General features: G+C 44.8%; 1 protein-coding gene across 5 annotated transcripts in view; it reads left to right on the top strand.

The window, feature by feature from the left end:
* Nucleotides 1-25,216, top strand: part of TRIM37 (tripartite motif containing 37) — a 436,939-nt gene that overhangs the window by 101,058 nt on the left and 310,665 nt on the right. For all 5 annotated transcript variants that reach the window (XM_063953906.1, XM_063953907.1, XM_063953909.1 and 2 more), the window contains 2 exons: nt 716-783; nt 23,564-23,688. In XM_063953906.1, coding sequence (XP_063809976.1) covers nt 716-783; nt 23,564-23,688 — 193 coding nt within the window. The remainder of the gene's footprint in view (nt 1-715; nt 784-23,563; nt 23,689-25,216) is intronic.

Below are 25,216 nucleotides of genomic sequence, written 5' to 3'. Positions count from 1 at the left end.
CACACACACGTACGTACATACGTACACAGGTTTGCCCATTATCAGCTAGTGAGCAGTAATAAAGCTGTGTAGGATTTTAACTACTAAGCTTGTAGTTAAAGAAGAAAGCGTTTTTGACTGGTGTTCGTAATTTGGAATTGTGTATTCTATATAATAAAAGGAAATGCTGCTCCTCATCTTTATTAGGGGAATTTGAGTGTTTTGCATGCTGGCAGCCACTAGATGGCGCCTGACAGAGCAATTCAACTGTTGATCTGTTCTGGCGTGCACAGATGCCAGTGCTTACATTACTGGTTTGGTCCGTCATTTTGGTGGGCTTGTAACTAGTTTCATCATAACCACTCTAACAGCAAAGCTGGGCCATAAGTACCAGTAACCAGCAGAATTAGACACTACACTATTATTTCTTTAGTTTCCAAATGTCTTACTAGCCACTCACTGGGCAAGAGTGCAGCTTGCCGTTTTTTAATATATAGACAGCCAGTGCTGTGATTAGGTAGGCTTCTGGGTGGTTCCACTGATTGCTAGAGATAAGAGAGACAGCCAGCATACTTACTAGTCAGTAATGGCTGCTCTCCTGTTCCCAAAGCACATTGTTTTTATATATATATATATATATATATATATATATATATATATATATATATATATTTTATATTTTCAAATGTCGATGCCGGTGTACAACTATGTGACTTGATGCTGATTTCATCTTTAGGCCAGAAGACCTCTCTGACACAAGAAACTGAGCTACTGGAATCATTATTGCAAGAAGTAGAGCATCAGGTGAATGATAAAACATTAGTATATGTTTATAGTGACAACATACATTTTACAGTAAATTGTCCTTCAGGGTTATTTTACTAAATTTCAGTAAACCGGTTTGGCTGTGGACAGCTTAGGCAATATGTTTTTTTAGTTTACTTCATTTTGTACAGACATTATGTGCAGTCAAATTTATATAACCAGTCTGTTTATAGGCCAGAGAACAGACGTTTCCTCCACTCTGTAGCGAATAAGTCATGCAAAGTATTGAATAGTAAGCTATAGCAGCTAAATGTGGCTGTAGTGTTTTGGCCAAGCTCACTATTAAAGATGGATACTCGTTGAAAGATCATGTGGATAGAAAAAGGTTAAATAGTTTAAAAAAATTTTTTTTCTCAAGAACCTTACTGAAATGTAATGTGGCTATCCTTTGGCTTGTCACTTGGTTTAGACACTGCTGTCCAGCATAAGGATTTGCATGAGAAATGTCATAGTCCGTATAAAATTGATAGACTGTATCTGCTGAAAAGCATCAACATCATGAAGAAAGTGATGAAATTCCTTTGAGGTGTCACAGTATACAATTAGTTATATTGCTAGTATGGCTTCAACTGTGATCTCCAGAAGAACCCTCGGCCTGAGTCTTTGGGTGGCAGACCTGCAATCGAAGAATCGTCTGGACATAATTCTATTTGAAAGCACTTCTCTTTAGGTGATAAAATGCAATTATTCAAAAGATTGCCATGGACACATTTTTTTAAACTGTAACACCAGAAAACAGCAATTCCTTCCGACAGCAATTCAGGGCAGCACAGGCTATTGGCCTGGGGAGCACTACTGCCAGCAATATGGTTCCTGTACAACCTTTTCATCCCTTCAGACTTAAGTGAGGTCTGAGTCAAAGCCCTCTCAATAACTTTCTCCGAGCTCAGTCTCCTAATTTAAATCCTATGGGTGGCAGGATTTAAAATGATGAAGATATGTGGATTCTTTCTTTTCAGGATTGCGGAGTGCGCAAAGTTATCAGTAAAGGCTGCAAAATCAAGTCCCACTCAGTACCCACAGTGAAAGTTTTTCTGAAGTCCCTGTCAGTATTTTCTCTTTTGGAACTCGTTCATGCAAGGCATTTCTGCATGTAATCTCAATATCATATATTCCTCAGATTTTTTGTTCGGTCGTCCCTTACAGTTCACATTTCTCCCATTCAGGCTGTCTACATCTCCTAAGGACCTTTAACAAATTATTAGTGGTCCTCATGACTGCTCTCAAGAAAGAGGGCATTACTTTCTGCTCTTGTCTTGTAATAAGGTTTTAAGACATAGCCTGAACAAATGCCGCAAAGATTATGTTCTTACAGGAACGTGGCTGGATCATCAATATGGTAAACCTTGTTCTTTTCCAGTTTTTGGGAGTACAGGTAGACACTTCATAAATGTCTTTGCCAGAGGAAAGACTCTTTAAAACTGAGGGGTAAATTTACTAAAGCTTCTAAAAAAGTAGTGATGTTGCCGATAGCAACCAATCAGATTCTATAATTTCTCTATTGCGTCCTAGAAAATGATAGACAGAATCTGGTTGCTCTGGGCAACATCACCACTTTTTATTTTTAGACGCTTTAGTCAATATGCCCCGGAGCATCTGACATACCAGTCCCAGACATACTCTCTCCCGTCATAAATAAATGTCTTGGGAAAGCAGATCAACTTCCCTGGATCACATCTTTAATCTCTCTGCTTGTGTCCGTATCAATTAAATAATTTGGCTATTCCAGCGCTATAGGAAGAGGCAACGACATGCAGACATTCCAAAGATAAGGGCACTGACATGTTTCTAAGCTTTTTCTATAACACAAACCACTCATGATTCTTTTTCTTTAATCAAACAATAGTTGCTTTCATAAACTGGTAAGGCACCAGCAGCGGGGCCTTGGTAGTGGAGATGTCTGCATTTATGTCTAGGGCAGAAGACCATTTGATAAAAGCATCCGCATAGTCAAGTATTTCAGTTGCGGTCATATCCATCCTGGAGAATGTACATTTCACAAAGAAGTCTTTTATTTTCTAGTCCAGTTCAGACTTCTGCAAAGAGATCTGATTGTGACCAGTACGGAACACCAAGGTCACTAAGTTGTTTTCTCTAACGTCCTAGTGGATGCTGGGACTCCGTCAGGACCATGGGGAATAGCGGGCTCCGCAGGAGACAGGGCACATCTAAATAAAGCTTTTAGGATCACATGGTGCGTACTGGCTCCTCCCCCTATGACCCTCCTCCAAGCCTCAGTTAGGTTTTTGTGCCCGTCCGAGAAGGGTGCAATCTAGGTGGCTCTCCTAAAGAGCTGCTTAGACAAAGTTTTTTTAGGTTTAAATCTCAGTGAGTCCTGCTGGCAACAGGATCACTGCATCGAGGGACTTAGGGGAGAGATTTCCAACTCACCTGCGTGCAGGATGGATTGGAGTCTTAGGCTACTGGACACTTAGCTCCAGAGGGAGTCGGAACACAGGTCCTCCTGGGGTTCGTCCCGGAGCCGCGCCGCCGATCCCCCTTACAGACGCTGAAGACGGAGGTCCGGAAAGCAGGCGGCAGAAGACTCCTCAGTCTTCATGAAGGTAGCGCACAGCACTGCAGCTGTGCGCCATTGTTGCTACACGTCTCACTGATTCAGTCACGGAGGGTGCAGGGCGCTGCTGGGGGCGCCCTGGGCAGCAATATTAAATACCTTTAGTGGCAAAATAAATACATCACATATAGCCATTAAGGCTATATGTATGTATTTAACCCAGGCCAGTTTTCTTAAAACCCGGGAGAAAAGCCCGCCGAAAAAGGGGCGGAGCTTATTCTCCTCAGCACTCAGCGCCATTTTCCTGCTCAGCTCCGCTGGTGAGGAAGGCTCCCAGGACTCTCCCCTGCACTGCACTACAGAAACAGGGTAACAAAGAGAAGGGGGGCATAATTTGGCGATATTGATATATTAAAAGCGCTTATATCAAAAACAACACCTTCTAGGGTTGTTTATATACATTTATAGCGTTTTTGGTGTGTGCTGGCAAACTCTCCCTCTGTCTCCCCAAAGGGCTAAGAGGGTCCTGTCTTCGATTAGAGCATTCCCTGTGTGGCTGCTGTGTGTCGGTACGTGTGTGTCGACATGTATGAGGACGATGTTGGTGTGGAGGCAGAGCAATTGCCGGTAATGGTGATGTCACCCCCTAGGGAGTCGACACCGGAATGGATGGCTTTAGTTATGGAATTACGTGATAATGTTAGCACATTACAAAAGTCAGTTGACGAAATGAGACGGCCGGAAAACCAGTTAGTACCGGCTCAGGCGTCTCAGACACCGTCAGGGGCTGTAAAACGTCCCTTACCTCAGTCAGTCGACACGGGTACCGACACAGATGAATCTAGTGTCGACGGTGAAGAAACAAACGTATTTTCCAATAGGGCCACACGTTATATGATCACGGCAATGAAGGAGGCTTTGCAGATCTCTGATACTGCTGGTACCTCAAAAAGGGGTATTATGTGGGGGGTGAAAAAACTACCTGTAGCTTTTCCAGAATCAGAGGAATTGAATGACGTGTGTGACGAAGCGTGGGTTAACCCAGATAGAAAACTGCTAATTTCCAAGAAGTTATTGGCATTATACCCTTTCCCACCAGAGGTTAGGGCGCGCTGGGAAACACCCCCTAGGGTGGATAAGGCGCTCACACGTTTATCAAAGCAAGTGGCGTTGCCGTCTCCTGATACGGCCGCCCTCAAGGATCCAGCAGATAGGAGGCTGGAAACTACACTGAAGAGTATATACACACATACTGGTGTTATACTGCGACCGGCAATAGCCTCAGCCTGGATGTGCAGTGCTGGGGTAGTGTGGTTGGATTCTCTGACTGAAAATATTGATACCCTGGATAGGGACAGTATTTTATTGACTCTAGAGCAATTAAAGGATGCTTTTCTTTATATGCGAGATGCTCAGAGGGATATTTGTAGTCTAGCATCAAGAGTAAGCGCGATGTCCATATCTGCCAGAAGAAGTTTATGGACGCGACAGTGGTCAGGTGATGCGGATTCCAAAAGGCATATGGAAGTATTGCCATATAAAGGAGAGGAATTATTTGGGGTCGGTCTTTCGGACCTGGTGGCCACGGCAACTGCCGGCAAATCCACTTTTTTACCTCAGACCCCCTCCCAACAGAAAAAGACACCGTCTTTTCAGCCGCAGTCCTTTCGCTCCTATAAAAACAAGCGACCAAAAGGACAGTCTTATCTGCCGCGAGGCAGAGGAAAGGGTAAGAGAGGGCAGCAAGCAGCCCCTGCCCAGGACCAGAAGCCCGCCCCGGGTTCTACAAAGCCATCAGCATGACGCTGGGGCTTTACAAGCGGACTCAGGAGCGGTGGGGGGTCGACTCAAGATTTTCAGCAATCAGTGGGCTCGCTCACAAGTGGACCCGTGGATCCTGCAGATAATATCTCAGGGTTACATGTTGGAGTTCGAAAGGTCTCCCCCTCGCCGGTTCCTAAAGTCTGCTTTACCAACGTCTCCCTCAGAAAGGACGTCGGTTTTGGAAGCCATTCACAAGCTGTATTCTCAGCAGGTGATAGTCAAGGTACCCCTCCTACAACAGGGAAAGGGGTATTATTCCACACTATTTGTGGTACCGAAGCCAGACGGTTCGGTAAGACCTATTCTAAACCTGAAATCCTTGAACCTGTACATACAGAAATTCAAGTTCAAGATGGAGTCACTCAGAGCAGTGATAGCGAATCTGGAAGAAGGGGACTTCATGGTGTCCCTGGACATAAAAGATGCTTATCTGCATGTCCCAATTTACCCCTCACACCAAGGGTATCTCAGGTTCGTGATACAAGACTGTCATTATCAGTTTCAAACGCTGCCGTTTGGTTTGTCCACGGCCCCTCGGGTCTTTACCAAGGTAATGACCGAAATGATGGTTCTTCTACGAAGAAAAGGCGTATTAATTATCCCTTACTTGGACGATCTCCTGATAAGGGCAAAGTCCAGAGAACAGCTGGAAGTCGGTGTAGCACTAACCCAGGTAGTGCTTCAGCAACACGGGTGGATTCTGAATCTTCCAAAATCTCAATTGACCCCGACAACTCGTCTGCTGTTCCTGGGAATGATTCTGGACACGGTTCAGAAAAAGGTGTTTCTCCCGGAGGAGAAAGCAAGGGAGTTATCCGAACTTGTCAGGAACCTCCTAAAACCAGGAACTGTGTCAGTACATCAATGCACAAGAGTCCTGGGAAAGATGGTGGCTTCTTACGAAGCGATTCCATTCGGCAGATTCCATGCACGGACATTTCAGTGGGATCTGCTGGACAAATGGTCCGGATCGCATCTGCACATGCATCAGCGGATAACACTGTCACCAAGAACAAGGTTGTCTCTCCTGTGGTGGTTGCAGAGTGCCCATCTGTTAGAGGGCCGCAGATTCGGCATACAGGACTGGGTCCTGGTGACTACGGATGCCAGCCTACGAGGCTGGGGAGCAGTCACACAGGGAAGAAACTTCCAGGGCGTGTGGTCAAACCTGGAGACGTCCCTTCACATAAATATACTGGAGCTAAGAGCGATCTACAATGCTCTAAGCCTGGCAAAATCGCTGCTTCAGGGTCAGCCGGTGTTGATCCAGTCGGACAACATCACGGCAGTCGCCCACGTAAACCGACAAGGCGGCACGAGAAGCAGAAGAGCAATGACAGAAGCTGCAAGGATTCTGCGCTGGGCGGAGAATCATGTCATAGCACTGTCAGCAGTGTTCATCCCGGGAGTGGACAACTGGGAAGCAGACTTCCTCAGCAGACACGACCTTCACCCGGGAGAGTGGGGACTTCATCCAGAAGTCTTCCACATGATTGTGAACCGTTGGGAAAAACCAAAGGTGGACATGATGGCGTCTCGCCTCAACAAAAAATTGGACAGATATTGCGCCAGGTCAAGAGACCCTCAGGCAATAGCTGTGGACGCTCTGGTAACACCGTGGGTGTACCAGTCAGTCTATGTGTTCCCTCCTCTGCCTCTCATACCAAAGGTACTGAGAATTATACGGAAAAGAGGAGTAAGAACAATACTGGTGGCTCCGGACTGGCCAAGAAGAACTTGGTATCCGGAACTTCAAGAGATGCTCACGGAGGATCCGTGGCTTCTACCTCTAAGAAGGGATCTGCTTCAGCAGGGACCTTGTATGTTCCAAGACTTACCGCGTCTGCGTTTGACGGCATGGCGGTTGAACGCCGGATTCTAAAAGAAAAGGGCATTCCAGAGGAAGTTATTCCTACCTTGATTAAGGCTAGGAAGGAAGTGACTGTACAACATTATCACCGCATTTGGCGGAAATATGTTGCGTGGTGTGAGGCCAAGAAGGCTCCAACGGAAGAATTTCAATTGGGTCGATTCTTACATTTCCTGCAAGCAGGATTGTCTATGGGCCTAAAATTGGGGTCCATTAAAGTTCAAATTTCGGCCTTATCAATCTTCTTCCAGAAGGAATTGGCATCAGTGCCTGAAGTACAAACTTTTGTCAAAGGTGTACTACATATACAACCCCCAATAGTGCCTCCAGTGGCACCGTGGGATTTGAACGTAGTTTTGAATTTTCTCAAATCTCATTGGTTTGAGCCTCTAAAATCGGTAGATTTAAAATACCTTACATGGAAGGTAACCATGCTATTGGCCCTGGCTTCAGCCAGGAGAGTTTCAGAGTTGGCGGCTTTATCATACAAAAGCCCATATCTGATTTTCCATTCGGACAGGGCAGAACTGCGGACACGTCCTCATTTTCTCCCTAAGGTGGTTTCGGCTTTTCACTTGAACCAGCCTATTGTGGTGCCTGCGGCTACTAGCGACTTGGAGGACTCCAAGTTACTGGACGTTGTCAGAGCATTAAAAATATATATTTCAAGGACAGCTGGAGTCAGAAAATCTGACTCGTTGTTTATATTGTATGCACCCAACAAGATGGGTGCTCCTGCGTCTAAACAGACGATTGCACGTTGGATCTGTAGCACAATTGAACTTGCACATTCTGTGGCAGGCCTGCCACAGCCTAAATCTGTAAAGGCCCACTCCACAAGGAAAGTGGGCTCATCTTGGGCGGCTGCCCGAGGGGTCTCGGCATTACAACTTTGCCGAGCAGCTACGTGGTCAGGGGAGAACACGTTTGTAAAATTTTACAAATTTGATACTCTGGCTAAGGAGGACCTGGAGTTCTCTCATTCGGTGCTGCAGAGTCATCCGCGCACTCCCGCCCGTTTGGGAGCTTTGGTATAATCCCCATGGTCCTGACGGAGTCCCAGCATCCACTAGGACGTTAGAGAAAATAAGAATTTACTTACCGATAATTCTATTTCTCATAGTCCGTAGTGGATGCTGGGCACCCATCCCAAGTGCGGATTGTCTGCAATACTTGTACATAGTTATTGTTACAAAGATCGGGTTATTACTATTGTTGTGAGCCATCTTTTCAGAGGCTACTTCGTTTTTTGTTATCATACTGTTAACTGGGTTCAGATCACAAGTTGTACGGTGTGATTGGTGTGGCTGGTATGAGTCTTACCCGGGATTCAAGATCCTTCCTTATTGTGTACGCTCGTCCGGGCACAGTACCTAACTGAGACTTGGAGGAGGGTCATAGGGGGAGGAGCCAGTACGCACCATGTGATCCTAAAAGCTTTATTTAGATGTGCCCTGTCTCCTGCGGAGCCCGCTATTCCCCATGGTCCTGACGGAGTCCCAGCATCCACTACGGACTATGAGAAATAGAATTATCGGTAAGTAAATTCTTGTTTTTCCCCCATCACAGGGGCATCAGGATGGAAGCAATTCATGCTCCGTTGATGCTCTATTGCAATGGAATTTCCGCCTAGGGTATGTGTTCTTTCTTTGCCACTTATTTTCCCATACCTTGTGAAAAATACGTAGAGAGTGAATGGAGTCCAGTGTTTCTTCTATTTTGGCATTATTGTCCATGGTTTGCAGTAGCTTGGAGTCTGCCTAGAACAGACATGCCCTCTGCCACTTCCCACAGATCTTCTTCTCCAGTGACTAATTCCTTTGACACGCTCTGTTTAATGATGAGGAGACTCGGTGACCATGGTTGATGAGCGATGGAGTCTGGCATGGTGCTTCAAGCTAGAAAACAAAACTTTTTAACTTCCAGCCATCTGGAAGTTAAATCCGCCTATCCACAGCGTCAAGCTACAATTTCAGCAATCTCTAAAATGGCTGCCATGGACGGATATAATGGATGTAACAATTATAATTCTGGAGGTTTTTAAGGAAATAAGAAATGTGTTCAGTTTGTCCACAGTGAGTACGTTGAGAAACTATATGTGGACAGGACCATGTCCACGTCAGGTATGCCAACACGGTTGTAATGTTACTGTAAACATAATGCCTTATGATCATGGGTAACGTTATACTGCCGACATGGGGCCTGATCCAGAGATGGACGCTTTTGCACTGTAGCTGCATGTTTGGGCAAAGCTGCTGTGTGCTAATATACTAATGCCCGCAGAGGCAGACTGAAGAAAAAATATACACCTCCTGCCAGCATCAAAGATCCGAGTGCTGTATCCAAAGATGCAGCATGGGATCACCATCACCTTAGCTTACTCAGAATGGCCACCTCCTTCCTGCTAGCGCGTTCAGTAAATCTGTGTCGGAAGATGCAGACACTGGACCTGCCACTACCAGAAAACAGGCCTATGTGCCCCATTTTCTGGAAATGCAGGCAGTGCCTCCCTCAAACTTCGCTGCAGCTTGTGGGTACTGCATGTAATCTCGCAGGAGATGTGCACATGTACAGTTCTGCATCTGCGCATTTACAGACCCCCTAAACTAAAATCATCTCTGAATCAGGCCTATGGTTAACATAAATGTGAATGTAACGGCACTAATAGTACAGTAAAATCATTTTTTTAAGATAAAACTATTTCAATGTAATATAAATACTATTATACAACTGATGCAAAGCTAAATTTGTGTATATAAAATATAACCCTTCCTCTGAACTCTTCCTCAGCACTGTTTAACATTTTTTTTTTTTTGCAAATAAATTTTTATTGAAAATTTGAAAAAACAAACAAACAAACAAACAACTAAACATCACATAGTAACATCAGAGATACAGCGTCAAGAAGTTCTCAAAACCGTGTACATTAAAGAGACCCGTAAAGGGAATATCGCATATCCACAAACATATCGTATCTCAAAAAAAAAAAAAAAACATTACAAGAATTACAACTACTTAAATCAAAAAGGAAGAAACGGAAGAAGGAAAGGAAAGATGGAAAACAAGAGAGAGAGAAAAAAGCAAAGAGATAAGGAGTAAAGTTACTCCCAGAATAGAGGAGGGAAGAGAAAGATAGCGTTTGCAAAAAGATTTAGAGGGGGGGGGGGGGGGTTCTCTCCTCCCAACCTAAGGAGCCTTTAACGTATCTTCAGGGGACTACTTGAGATTAATAAAAAAAAAAAAAAGGGGAGGTATCTCTTAAAGAGAAGATTTATAATGGGTTGTCGCTTTATATTCCAGCCATGGGCTCCAAGTAGCAGTAAAGGATGTGTTTCTCACTTCCAGTGACAAAATGAGGTCCTCCATTGCCATATAGTGATCTAGGCGGGCGGTCCACTCTTTCATAGTGGGAGTCACTGTAGATTTCCAGTGTACTGGGATAACTGCCTTAGAGGCACTCAAAATATGGCGAAGTAGTGATTTCTTGAGTTGATATCTGGGTGTACGCGTAAGATTTAATAACCAAAAACTAGGACAGGAGGGTAAATCCTCACCAAGAATAATGCTAGCTGTCTCCACCACTTTGTGCCAATATGGTTGAAGGAGAGAGCATTCCCACCATATATGAAGGGGGGTGCCCACTGCTATCCCGCATCTCCAACATGTGTTGGGTACTCCGGGGTAAATTTTCGCAAGGAGATTTGGGCATCTATACCACCTTGTAAGCACTTTGTAGTGAGTCTCCAAAACCATCACATTGGTAGTTAATGAGAAAGTATTATTATAGATATCTTCCCAATCATCTGTGGTCACTAAACCCGCAAGATCTAATTCCCAATCCTTGACATATTTAGGTTGGGATGAAAATCTGTGGTTTATTATCCATTTATAAAACGTAGAGAGTGTGTGCCTGGGGTATGTGTGGGAGGGACACAGCTGCTCAAACAAAGTCAGTGCTCAGCACTGTTTAACATTTAAATCAATGTACAGTGTATCTATTTGTGTATCTATTATCAGAGCTTATTTGCATAAATAGTATTGTGTCCTGCATATTAATAAATGTAAGATTAACCTCTGAATAACTTGATCTAGTTCTTGATTGGTTGTTCATGCTACTTTTTACACAAGTGTCACCCATGCACCTAATTAATGTGTATGTGGGGGAACTCTGTTAAGTATTTGATACTTGGTGATGAAGAAGCTGTGATGTGATTTCCATAGCGAAACACGTCCAGCTGTTATCACTTGCATTTGGACACCCCGTATCCCACCATCTTTAACCAAGAGGGTGAGATATCCGATTTACAAGTTCCGTTGGACAGCTACCAAACAGACTACACCCAATTGGCCTGACTTTGCTTCATGCTGACTGAGCATTCTCTGGATAGTAACTAATATGTGCTTCATTAGACTATTAATCAGCTCAGAGGAGAGGAAAGATCATATTCGTTTTTAAAGTCTTAGCTTTTCATGTTTCTCCAACTATGGTGTTGTATTTGTATGGATATATATATATGTGTGTGTGTGTGTGTTATATAGCACTTTATTTTTTCCACATTTTATGTTACAGGCTTATTCTGAAACGGAATAAATTAATTTTTTCACTCAGAATTCTACACACAATACCCCATAATGATTGCGTGACGTGAAAAGTTTTTTTTTGTGTGATTTTCACAAATTTATTAAAAATAAAAAAACTAAGAAATTACATATACATAAGTATTCACAGCCTTTGCAATGAAGCTCAAAATTGAGCTCGGGTGCATCCTGTTTCCACGGATCATCCTTGATATGTTCCTACAGCTTCATTGGAGTCCACATGTAGTAAATTCAGTTGATTGGACATGATTTGGAAAGGCATACACTTGTCTATATAAGATCCCACACTTGACAGTACATGTCTGAGCACAAACCAAGCATGAAGTCAAAGGAATTGTCTATAGACCTCAGAGACGGGATTGGCTTGAGCAGTGGTTCTCAAACTCTGTCCTCAAGACCCCACACAGTGCATCTTTTGCAGGTAACCGAGCAAGTGCACAGGTGTAGTAATTACTCACTGACACATTTTAAAAGGTCCACAGGTGGAGCTAATTATTTCACTTGTGATTCTGTGAGGAGACCTGCAAAACATGCACTGTGTGGGGTCCTGAGGACAGAGTTTGAGAACCTGTGGTCTAGAGGCACAAATCTGGGGAACGGTACAGAAAAATATCTGCTGCTTTGAAGGTCCTAATGAGCACAGTTGCCTCCATTATCTGTAAATGGATGAAGTACGGAACCACCAGGACTCTTCCTAGAGCTGGCCGGCCGGCCGTCTAAACTGAGCGATCGGGGTAGAAGGGCCCTAGTCAGGGAGGAAATTAAGAACCCGATGGTCACTCTGTCAGAGCTACAGCATTCCACTGTGGAGAGAGGAGAACCTTCCGGAAGGACAACCATCTCTGCAGCAATCCACCAATCAGGCCTGTATGGTAGAGTGGCCAGACAGAAGCCACTCCTTAATAAAAAGCACATGGCAGCCCACCTGGAGTTTGCTAAAATGTACCTGAAGGACTCTCAGACCATGAGAAACAAAATTCTCTGGCCTGATGAGACAAATATTGAACTGTTTTGTGTGAATACCAGGCGTTATGTTTGGAGGAAATTAGGCACCGCTCCTCACCAGGCCAATACCATCCTTACAATGAAGCATGGTGGTGGCAGCATCATGCTGTGGGGATGTTTTTCAGCGCAGGAACTGGTAGACTAGTCAGGATAGAGGGAAAGATGAATGCAGCAATGTACAGACACATCCTGGGTGAAAACCTGCTCCAGAGCGCTCTTGACCTCTGACTGGGGCGACGGTTCATTTTTCAGCAGGACAACGACCCTAAACAGACAGCCAAGATATCAAAGGAGTGGCTTCAGGACAACTCTGTGAATGTCCTTGAGTGTCCCAGACTTCAATCCGATTTGAATATCTCTGGAGAGATCTGAAAATGGCTGTGCATTGACTCTTCCCATCCAACTTGATGGAACTTGAGAGGTGCTGCAAAGAGGAATGGGCGAAACTGCCCAAAGATAGGTGTGCCAAACTGGTGGCATCATATTCAAAAAGACTTGAGGCTGTAATTGCTGCCAAAGGTGCATCAACAAAGTATTGCGCAAAGGCTGTGAATAATTATGTACATGTGGTTTCTTAGTTTTTTATTTTTAACAAATTAGCAAAAATCTAAAACTTTTTTTTCACGTTGTCATTATGGGGTGTGTAGAATTTTGATGGAAAAAATTAATTTATTCCAGTTTGGAATCAGGCTGTAACATAACAAAATGTGGAAAAAGTGAAGCGCTGTGAATACTTCGAAGATTATCTCTCTCTCTCTCTCTCTCTCTCTCTCTCTCTCTCTCTCTCTCTCTCTCTCTCTCTCTCTCTCTCTATTTATCATTATATAATATAATTCCCACTGCAGCCACAGGAGGATTAAGATTTCTACTGGTGCTTATGCCATCAGAAGGATCTCTCTATGCCTTTGACCCTTTAGGGAACGTGTTTGGCCAGTGATCACCACTAGAGATCATTCCATCTTTAACTCAATTTTGTGGTTTCATTGCTTTACCTAAACACAGCCCTCCTAGCCAGTGGAGTCTGTAGCTTCTTTTTTCTTTGACCTTATCGATCTGCTTAAGGACAGGTCCTCTGGCTGGTGGAAACTACGGTTACCCACTATTTCTCTTACGTCCTAGAGGATGCTGGGGACTCCGTAAGGACCATGGGGTATAGACGGGCTCCGCAGGAGACATGGGCACTATAAAGAACTTTAGAATGGGTGTGCACTGGCTCCTCCCTCTATGCCCCTCCTCCAGACCTCAGTTAGGTCCTGTGCCCAGAGGAGATAGGGTGCACTACAGGGGAGCTCTCCTGAGTTTCTCTGAAAAAGAATTTTGTTAGGTTTTTTATTTTCAGGGAGCACTGCTGGCAACAGGCTCCCTACATCGTGGGACTGAGGAGAGAGAAGCAGACCTACTTAAGTGATAGGCTCTGCTTCTTAGGCTACTGGACACCATTATCTCCAGAGGGAGTCGGAACGCGGGTCTCCCCTCGCCGTTCGTCCCAGAGCCGTGCTGCCGTCCTCCTCGCAGAGCCGGAAGATAGAAGCCGGGTGAGTATAAGAAGAAAAGAAGACTTCAAGGCGGCAGAAGACTTCGGATCTTCACTGAGGTAAGCGCGCAGCGGTAAAGCTGCGCGCAATTGCTCCCACACACACTACACACACTAGCGGGCACTGATGAGCGCAGGGGGGGCGCCCTGGGCAGCAATAAAACCTCTGTATCTGGCATAGACACTGCGGAGGCAGTAATTCTTTATATCCCCCGCCAGTTTGAAATATTTTGAGCGGGACCGAAGCCCGCCGCCGGAGGGGGCGGAGCTTGGTCCCTCAGCACTAACCAGCGCCATTTTCTCCACCGAGATCTGCAGAGAAGCTGGCTCCCCGGTCTCCCCTGCTGAACACGGTGACACAGGGCTGAAAAGAGGAGGGGGGGGGCGGGCACTTGTAAGGCGCAGTGAGTGTATTACACAGTAATCTAATATAAAAGCGCTGTTATCTGGGACATTATTTTCCAGTGTCAGTTGGCGCTGGGTGTGTGCTGTCATACTCTCTCTCTGTCTCTCCAAAGGGCATTATTGGAGAACTGTCTCCTTATAACTATATCCCTGTGTGTGTGTGGGTGTCGGTACGAGTGTGTCGGCATGTCTGATGCGGAAGGCTCAGCTAAGGAGGAGGTGGAGCAGATGATTGTGGTGTCGCCGTCTGCAACGCCAACTCATGATTGGATGGACATGTGGAATGTTTTAAATGCAAATGTGACCTTATTACATAAGAGATTGGACAAAGCAGAGTCCAGGGAAAGAGCAAGGAGTCAATCCACGGCTTCGGCTGGGTCACCGTGCCAATCTGGGTCTCAAAAACGTCCCCTATCCCAGATAGCAGACACTGATACCGACACGGACTCTGACTCCAGTGTCGACTACGATGTAGCGAGGTTGCACCCGAGGGTGGCAAAAAGTATTCATTATATGATTATTGCAATAAAAGAGGTTTTGCATATCACAGATGACGCCTCAGTCCCTGACACGAGGGTGCGCATGTACACTGCTCAAAAAAATAAAGGGAACACTTAAACAACACAATGTAACTCCAAGTCAATCACACTTCTGTGAAATCAAACTGTCCACTTAGGAAGCAACACTGATTGACAATCAATTTCACATGCTGTTGTGCAAATAGAATAGACAACACGTGGAAATTATAGGCAATTAGCAAGACACCCCCAATAAAGGAGTTGTTCTGCAGGTGGTGACCACAGACCACTTCTCAGCTCCTATGCTTTCTTGCTGATGTTTTGGTCACTTTTGAAAGCTGGCAGTGCTTTCACTCTAGTGGTAGCATGAGACGGAGTCTACAACCCACACAAGTGGCTCAGGTAGTGCAACTCATCCAGGATGGCACATCAATGCGAGCTGTGGCAAGAAGGTTTGCTGTGTCTGTCAGCGTAGTGTCCAGAGCATGGAGGCACTACCAAGAGACAGGCCAGTACATCAGGAGACGTGGAGGAGGCCGTAGGAGGGCAACAACCCAGCAGCAGGACCGCTACCTCCGCCTTTGTGCAAGGAGGAACAAGAGGAGCACTGCCAGAGCCCTGCAAAATGACCTCCAGCAAGCCGCAACTGTGCATGTGTCTACTCAAACGATCAGAAACAGACTCCATAAGGGTGGTATGAGGGCCCGACGTCCACAGGTGGGGGTTGTGCTTACAGCCCAACACCATGCAGGACGTTTGCCATTTGCCAGAGAACACCAAGATCGGCAAATTCGCCACTGGCGCCCTGTGCTCTTCACAGATGAAAGCAGGTTCTCACTGAGCACGTGACAGAGTCTGGAGACGCTAAGGAGAACGTTCTGCTGCCTGCAACATCCCCCAGCATGACCGGTTTGGCAGTGGGTCAGTAATGGTGTGGGGTGGCATTTATTTGGGGGGGCCGCACAGCCCTCCATGTGCTCGCCAGAGGTAGCCTGACTGCCATTAGGTACCGAGATGAGATCCTCAGACCCCTTGTGAGACCATATGCTGGTGCGGTTGGCCCTGGGTTCCTCCTAATGCAAGACAATGCTAGACCTCATGTGGCTGGAGTGTGTCGGCAGTTCCTGCAAGACGAAGGCATTGATGCTATGGACTGGCCCGCCCGTTCCCCAGACCTGAATCCAATTGAGCACATCTGGGACATCATGTCTCGCTCCATCCACGAACGCCACGTTGCATCACAGACTGTCCAGGAGTTGGTGGATGCTTTAGTCCAGGTCTCGGAGGAGATCCCTCAGGAGACCATCTGCCACCTCATCAGGAGCATGCCCAGGCATTGTAGGGAGTTCATACAGGCACGTGGAGGCCACACACACTACTGAGCCTCAATTTGACTTGTTTTAAGGACATTACATCAAAGTTGGATCAGCCTGTAGTGTGTTTTTCCACTTTAATTTTGAGTGTGACTCCAAATCCAGACCTCCATGGGTTAATAAATTTGATTTCCATTGATAATTTTTGTGTGATTTTGTTGTCAGCACATTCAACTATGTAAAGAACAAAGTATTTAATAAGAATATTTAATTCATTCAGATCTAGGATGTGTTATTTTAGTGTTCCCTTTATTTTTTTGAGCAGTGTATAAGGAAAAGAAACCTGAGCTAACCTTTCCCCCATCCCATGAACGAAACGAGTTATTTGAAAAGGCTTGGGAAACTCCTGATAAACTGCAGATTCCCAAGAGGATTCTTATGGCATATCCTTTCCCTGCACGGGACAGGGTACGTTGGGAATCCTCACCCAGGGTGGGCAAGGCTTTAACACGCCTGTCCATGAAAGTGGTGCTACCGTCTCCGGACACTGCAGCCCTGAAAGATCCTGCTGATCGTAGGCAGGAAACTACTTTAAAGTCTATTTATGCGCATACAGGTGCTTTGCTCAGACCGGCAATAGCATTGGCATGGGTGTGTAGTGCAGTTGCAGCTTGGACATATACCTTGTCAGCTGACCTTGGTACCCTGGATAGGGATACCATTTTATTAACCTTAGGCCACATTAAAGACGCAGTCTTATATAGGAGGGATGCTCAAAGAGACATTGGGCTGCTGGGGTCGAGAGCCAACGCCATGGCGGTTTCTGCTAGGCGCGCCCTGCGGACTCGCCAATGGACGGGTGATGCCGACTCAAAGAAACATATGGAGGTTTTGCCATACAAAGGTGAAGTTTTATTTGGGGAAGGTCTCGCGGACCTGGTTGCCACAGCTACCGTGGGTAAATCTACCTTTTTGCCTTTTTGTTCCCCCCACATCAAAAGAAAACTCCAAAGTATCAGATGCAGTCCTTTCAGTCGCGTAAGTCCAGAAGAGGTCGGTGCTCATCTTTCCTCGCCAGAGGTAAGGGTAGAGGGAAAAGAATGCCTGCTACAGCTAGTTCCTAGGAGCAGAAGTCCTCCCCGGCTTCTACTAAATCCACCGCATGACGCTGGGGCTCCACTGAGGGAGTCCGCACCGGTGGGGGCACGTCTTCGACTCTTCAGCCAGGTCTGGGTTTTGTCAGACGTGGATCCTTGGGCGATGGATATTGTATCCCAAGGCTACAAACTGGAATTCGAAGAGGTGCCCCCTCGCCGATTTTTCAAGTCGGCCTTGCCAGCTTCTCACCCAGAGAGGGAAGTAGTGTTCGCTGCAATTCAAAAGCTGTATCAACAGCAAGTGATTGTCAAGGTTCCCCTAGTTCAACAGGGGAAAGGGTACTATTCGACCCTGTTCGTGGTCCCGAAGCCGGATGGTTCGGTCAGACCCATTTTAAATCTAAAATCCCTAAACCTGTACTTGAGAGAGTTCAAATTCAAGATGGAATCGCTCCGGGCTGTGATTTTATGGTGTCACTCGACATAAAGGATGCATACCTTCATGTCCCCATATATCCTCCTCATCAGGCGTACCTCAGATTCGCTATACAGTACTTTCATTACCAGTTTCAGACGTTGCCGTTTGGGCTTTCCACGGCCCCGAGGATTTTCACCAAGGTGATGGCGGAGATGATGGTGCTCCTGCGCAGGCAGGGAGTCACAATTATCTCATACTTGGACGATCTCCTGATTAAAGCAAGATCGAGAGATCAATTGCAGAAGAGCGTGTCGCTCTCCCTGAGAGTGCTACAACAACACGGTTGGATTCTCAATCTGCCAAAGTCACAATTGATTCCAACGACTCGACTATCATTCCTAGGCATGATTCTTTACACGGAACAGAAGAGGGGTTTTCTCCCGATGGAAAAAGCCTAGGACCTCCAGAACATGGTCACAGACTTGCTAAAACCAAAAAGAGTGTCTGTTCATCAATGCACTCGAGTTCTGGGGAAAATGGTGGCAGCCTACGAGGCCATCCCCTTCGGCAGGTTTCATGCAAGGACGTTTCAGTGGGACCTCCTGGACAAGTGGTCCAGGTCCCATCTACTAATACATCAGAAGATAAGCCTGTCCCCCCGTGCCAGGGTGTCTCTCCTGTGGTGGCTGCAAAGTGCTCACCTTCTAGAGGGTCGCAGGTTCGACATTCTGGACTGGGTTCTGGTGACCACGGACGCGAGCCTCCGAGGTTGGGGAGCAGTCACACAAGGAAGAAATTTTCAGGGGCTATGGTCAAGCCAGGAGGCTTGTCTACACATCAACATACTGGAATTGAGGGCCATATAAAACGGCCTACGACAAGCAGAGGATCTTCTTCGCGACCTACCGGTTCTGATTCAATCAGACAACGTCACAGCCGTGGCTCATGTAAACCGCCAAGGTGGGACAAGGAGCAGAGTGGCAATGGCGGAAGCCACCAGGATTCTTCGCTGGGTGGAAAATCACGTAAGCGCTCAGTCAGCGGTCTTCATTCCGGGAGTGGACAACTGGGAAGCAGACTTCCTCAGCAGACACGATCTCCATCCAGGAGAGTGGGGACTTCATCAAGAAGTTTTTACAGAGACAACAAGTCTTTGGGGAATTCCTCACATAGACATGATGGCGTCACGCCTCAACAAGAAGCTTCGGAGGTATTGTGCCAGGTCAAGGGACCCTCGGGCAGTAGCGGTGGATGCCTTGGTGACACCTTGGGTGTTTCAGTCGGTCTATGTGTTCCCCCCTCTTCCTCTCATCTTAAAAATATTGAGAATCATAAGGCAAAAAAGGGTGAAAACAATACTCATTGTTCCAGATTGGCCTCGAAGGGCCTGGTATTCAGATCTTCAGGAGATGCTCACAGAAGATCCATGGCCTCTTCCTCTCAGAGAGGACCTGTTACAACAGGGGCCCTGCGTGTTCCAAGACTTACCGCGGTTACGTTTTACAGAATGGCGGTTGAACGCCGAATTCTAGCTGGGAAAGGTATTCCGGAGGAAGTCTTCCCTACTCTGATAAAGGCTAGGAAGGAGGTGACGGCAAAACATTATCACCGTATCTGGAGGAAGTATATTTCTTGGTGTGAAGCCAAGAATGCTCCTACGGTAGATTTCCATCTGGGCCGTTTTTTCCACTTTCTACAGACAGGAGTGGATATGGGCATAAAATTAGGCTCCATTAAGGTACAGATTTCGGCCCTATCTATTTTCTTACGGAGTCCCCAGCATCCTCTAGGACGTAAGAGAAATCATACATCTTATTAACACGGGTGTGTTTGAAGGATTTGCATGCCACCGTATGACTGCATGTTGTGTAATGACTGCACTTATAGCACCCTGGTGGTTTAGTATGTACCAGTCTATCTCGCAGTTTGCATCCTCCTTTAAATGCTGCTACTGGTCTTAACTGTTTAAAGCATGGTAAATCGGGATCTGATTTAACAATAGGCCATAATGCCTGTGTGGCTCACCTAATGATGGGACTGGCAGTCGTGAAATCAGACACCCATGGGATCATTTTTTCATTACGTGTATTTGAAGCACCTAATAGTTCACTTCGGGGAATAAGTAAAATTGCCTGTTTTTGTTTCAGCAAAGTTTTATAATCGTAACCCCTGGCCACAAACTTATTAATCAGGGCATCCAGTTCCTGATGCTGGCACACTGCATCATTTGCGTTCTAGGCAAACCCTTTTTCAAGGCCACTGTGTGATGACTAGATGCTGTAAGAAATGTTTCTATCTGTCGCTTTATGGTGCACTGTAGTTGCGAAACAACCATCTTTGAGTGAAATATTTACATCCAAAAATACAGCCTCCTTGTTACTATAGACATATGTAAATTTAATCGGAGAATCCAGATGATGGATTTCTTCCATCAAATCCACAAACCTTTTAACCCCTCCTGTCCAAAGCATAAAAATTTCATCTATATACCTGGTGCACCAGAGTATATAGCAATTGACATTTGGGTTATTCAAGAACATCCTATCCTCCTGTGTGAACATATAGATATTCGCATACGAGGGGGCCACGGAAGAACCCATGGCACACCGTTGGAGCTGTAAATAAAATTGCCCGTCAAACAGGAAATAATTCCTATTTAATGTAAGTTCTAGCAATTGGAGAAACAAGTCATGATAAAACGTAAAACAAGGTAAAAAATTATTCAAAAAAATAATCCCTCATAGCAATCATACCACCACTCTGCGGTATGGATGTATATAAACTTGACACATCCAAACAGCACATTAATGTATCAACAGGAACCTCCTTTACTTTCAACAGTTTGTTCAAAAAGGTAGTTGTGTCTTTAAGAAAATACCTTTTTTTTAGACAACAAAGGTTGAACAACACAATCAAGAAGTTGAGACACAGGTTGAAATAATGAATTGCGAGCTGAAATTATGGAACGACCTGGCAGTCTAGTATTCTATTTGTGTATTTTTGGGAGGGTATGTAGAACAGGAACCCCTGGATACAAAGGGCATCAAAGATCCTCTTAGAGATAAATCCCCCTTCTAATGCTGATTGTAATATTTGGGCCAGTTCCCTTTGGTAATCCACCGTAGGGCTCCTACTCGATCTTAAATACACATCAAACTCTGCCAGCTGTGACATAATTTCAGCTCTATAATAATCTATATCTAGGATAACAATCGCCCCTCACTTATCCGCAGGGTGAATAACCATGTCCTCATATGATGATAACTCCTGTAACGCTGTAATTTCCTCTTTTGATAAATTATACCGGATCTTTCCTGGTGCAGCAGTAAACTTATTAACAGACTCCTCTAAGAGCCTGTTGAATGTTTTTAAAGAGGCGTTATTCGAGACAGGGTCAAATAAGGATTTAGAAGAGGACCGCAAAAAGTCATCAAAGATAGTTGATTCAACCTGCAGCTGCTTATCCTGCACCTGCTTATATATTAAACACCTACTGTACAAGACGTATTTTACTGTGCTATTAGCACTGTTGCATTTATACCTACATTGTGATCATTTGCGGTTTTGTAAACCAGAGGTTCACACCCTACTTTTGTTCAGCTGCTGCCAACATTACACCCGTGTGGCATACTGGCGTCTGTACTGTCTTATCCATATTAGTTTCTAGACATAGTCAATGTTGACAATATATAGTCCAGGAATCGCAATTAACCGGTATGCCAAGTGGCATATAGGGACCTTGAGAATCTTATGATCAGTGCACTCCATGGAAGTAAAGTTCTGGATTTTTCATTCTTCACATATCTTCTCTATTCTAATTTGTACACATGTGAGATTTCATCCAGTCGGCCTGATTACCTGGGCGAACTTTACTGTTAAACTTTATTTTCCATAAGCTGTTTCGCTCTTGAGATTTGATTGTGATTTTCTTCATCATAAGAAAATTGTATTTTGAAGCCTAGATTTTCTTTACTGGGCCCATTTTGTTATTTAGGAATAATAAACCTGTGTGGTTGTTGACACTTACGGGCCGATTTAGTGAAAATCATCTGCAAAATGAGATTTCATCATTGGCCATATCTTCCTATATAAAAACCTCTAAATACATTGTTATTCATCGGGAGTAGTGTCACATAGCTTCTGCACTGTGTACCAACATTTTTGCATTCAAATAAGCATTTCTTTTTTCATACTTTTCACTTAGTCTGAAGCTGCGACCTGAAATCTGTGAGAACCGAATTACCTTGAGGCGGATTTCTGATTGAATAGCAAAATATTGCAGCGCATATTTTTAGCCTACATTAGTCGTTATCGCCTCACGTGAGGATAATTGAGTTGGCCCATTAATGCTTTACCTATGTGTGCCACTTGTTGGTTCAAATCCTATTTTGTCCACTGCTAGACATCCAACCTCCAGAGAGAAGGAACCTCACTAAATATTTTTATGCCTTTAGGGCCAGACATACTGCACTAATGCGATTGTATCTGCCTATTTTAGAATGTAACTCCTAATTTGTATTAGTCTTCTTAATATAATGTTTTTAGTAAAGGAAGAAGAATATGGTTAATAATAATGTAAGTTCATTACATGTGTTGGAATGTACCGTTTAAAAAATAAAATATATATATTTTGTTTTATTTTTTTACACACTTGTGTGTATGTATGTATGTATGTATGTATATATATATATATATATATATAATATTGAATATATGTGTTATATTGCTTGTGATACTTTCCCACATCTAGTCACACTCTCCACTATCCTCCAATGCTTCTAGCAGTCCTTAAAGACATATCTGTTCATCATAACACTTCTGTCACTTGCAAAGCCTCCTTACACACACAGTTCTGTGGGTCACCTCATCTTGTCTCACCCTTCCTCATTAGATTGTAAGCTTTAATGGAAAGAACCCTTCTTCCACTTGTCTGCTCCCATCTCTGTCATATTATGCCTTATACACAGTAGTCTGTTTCTTGTGTATATTTTATTTGCCTAGTGATATGACTTTATTATATGCTCTTTTCCCCTATTGTATGGCGCTGCAGGCTTTTTTGTCGCTTTAAAAGTAAAAAATAATAATTGGTCTGCTCCATGCAGAGGCTAAAGTTCATCCCAGTTGCCTGGAGGCTAGTTGGAGTCTGGTGGCTCCCCCCCCCCCCCCAATAATCACACACACACCTTTCAGATTTATATAGATACTGATCTCAGCTGGCCTACAGGGCTCCAGGTACGCTGTGATTCAGCCGTCTGCAGCATGCAGAGTCAGCATTGACCTGCGAGTCCCATTACATATACCAGTAGCAGTGGTGGGTGCACTTCCGCTTGCTGCAGTGCAGGCTGAGTGGTACCATACAGGAGCTGTCCTGTTCCCTATTGCAGGTGTCAGCAGGTCTCCTAGGGCCGTGCCGATTAACTTTGCTTTGGAAGAGCAGTGGTCACACTTGGATCCCGCTGTGAGCCACACAGGGGCTGCTGTACATGCAGGTGCCCCTTCAGGGTTTGCAGCACGGAAGCAAACGACTCCAATTGCCTGTAGGAGTTATGCCTCTGGCTCCATTTACTACATACATTAAGGTTACCTTGGATCACGTGATGATTTTTTTTACATTTTTAAATCATTGATAATGTGTAAATTCTTTATTTTTTCTTTCCACAGCTTCGGTCTTGCAGTAAGAGTGAACTTATCTCTAAGAGTCCAGAAATTCTAATGATGTTTCAGCAGGTTCATAGGAAACCCATGGCTTCTTTCGTCACCACCCCAGTCCCACCAGATTTTACTAGGTACTAAGTTAGAATTATTTTATCTTTCAGTAAGAATTTGCATGCTGCAGGACTCAAACTTTAGAAAAGCAAAGGTAGCTTTATCCTGAGTGTGTAGGGATAGGTACATTATTTTCCTTTCTTCTTCACTTTGCTATAAGCATTGCTTAAAATACTGTCATAGCAGTGGATTGATTGTTGTGGTAGCATTCAAGAGTCTGTTTAATAATGTGTGATCCTTATTCACATTGATGATAAGGAGGGACTCCATATCTGTGGCAGAGAGAACTTTGCTTAGCTCCGTTTAAGTGCCTGGGTGTGTGCCAAGCTGGTACAGAAGTGGGGTGTGTAACTTTTGGTAAGGGCTTTCTATAATGCAGGCATTATAATCTGCATTTTAATTTAGGTAAATAGGCGTTATCACATATTTACTCCTACACTTCGTCTGACCGTACATTGGATAAATACTATTATTTTCAGAAGGCCTTCCACTATTGAGAAAGTTATGACCAGTCAAGTTACAGATGTGCCCCCTTATAGTTATCATCAAATCGTGCCAAACAGACCTATTTATTGTTCCACGGAACATTGCTAATTATACTAATCCTAAATACCTAGTTCACAATTTGCCAATTTAGAGGAAAAAGTAACAAGAAAAATTACTCAAGGTTGGTATGATACGGGAGACCTTTGCCACATGTAGGTAGGTAGATGTGGATGTAAGCTTGCTCAAGCCCTTCTGTCTATTCATGTAATCCCAGACAGACTCCATGATGATGAGATCAGGGCTCTGTGGGGGCCATATCATCACTTCCAGGACGCCTTGTTCTTCTTTACTCTGAAGATAGTTCTTAATGACATTGGCTGTATGTTTGGGGTCGTTGTCCTGCTGCAGAACTAATTTGAAGCCAATCAGAAGCCTCCCTGATGGTATTGCATGATTGATAAGGGCCTGCTTGTATTTCTCAGCATTGAGGACACCATTAATCCTGACCAAATCCCTAACTCCATTTGCTGAAATGCAGCTCCAAACTTGCAAGGAACCTCCACCATGCTTCACTGTTGCCTGCAGACACTCATTATTGTACCGATCTCCAGCCCTTCGGTGAACAAACTGCCATCTGTTACAGCCAGATACTGTATATCAAATTTTGACTCAGTCCAGGGCACCTGCTGCAGTTTTTCTACACCTCAGTTCCTGTGTTTTCATGCATTGTTGAGTCGCTTGGCCTTGTTCCCACGTCTTTGACTGACCACTGCGCTTAAAGTACTCAACGTTGCCCGTTTCTTTGTGCTTCAACGCTGAAAAATGCAGGCAGGTATTTAATCCATCATGTAATAACATCAGGAAGGCGTCTGATTTGCTCCAAATTTATTCTGCAGCAGGACAACGACCACTAACTTACAGCCAATGCAGAGCCGTAACTAGACATTTTGGTGCCAGAAAGAGAATTGGTGCCCCACCCTATGTTGAAAATAGAGCCAGTGAGTTCCGTAGGTGCGCGTCAACATATAGGGGCTTGGCTTCATTGGAAAGGGGCGTAGTCAC

Source organism: Pseudophryne corroboree, chromosome 2 (assembly GCF_028390025.1).
Source record: "Pseudophryne corroboree isolate aPseCor3 chromosome 2, aPseCor3.hap2, whole genome shotgun sequence".
NCBI classification, from domain to species: domain Eukaryota; kingdom Metazoa; phylum Chordata; class Amphibia; order Anura; family Myobatrachidae; genus Pseudophryne; species Pseudophryne corroboree.
This window is presented reverse-complemented; position numbering and strand designations above follow the sequence as displayed.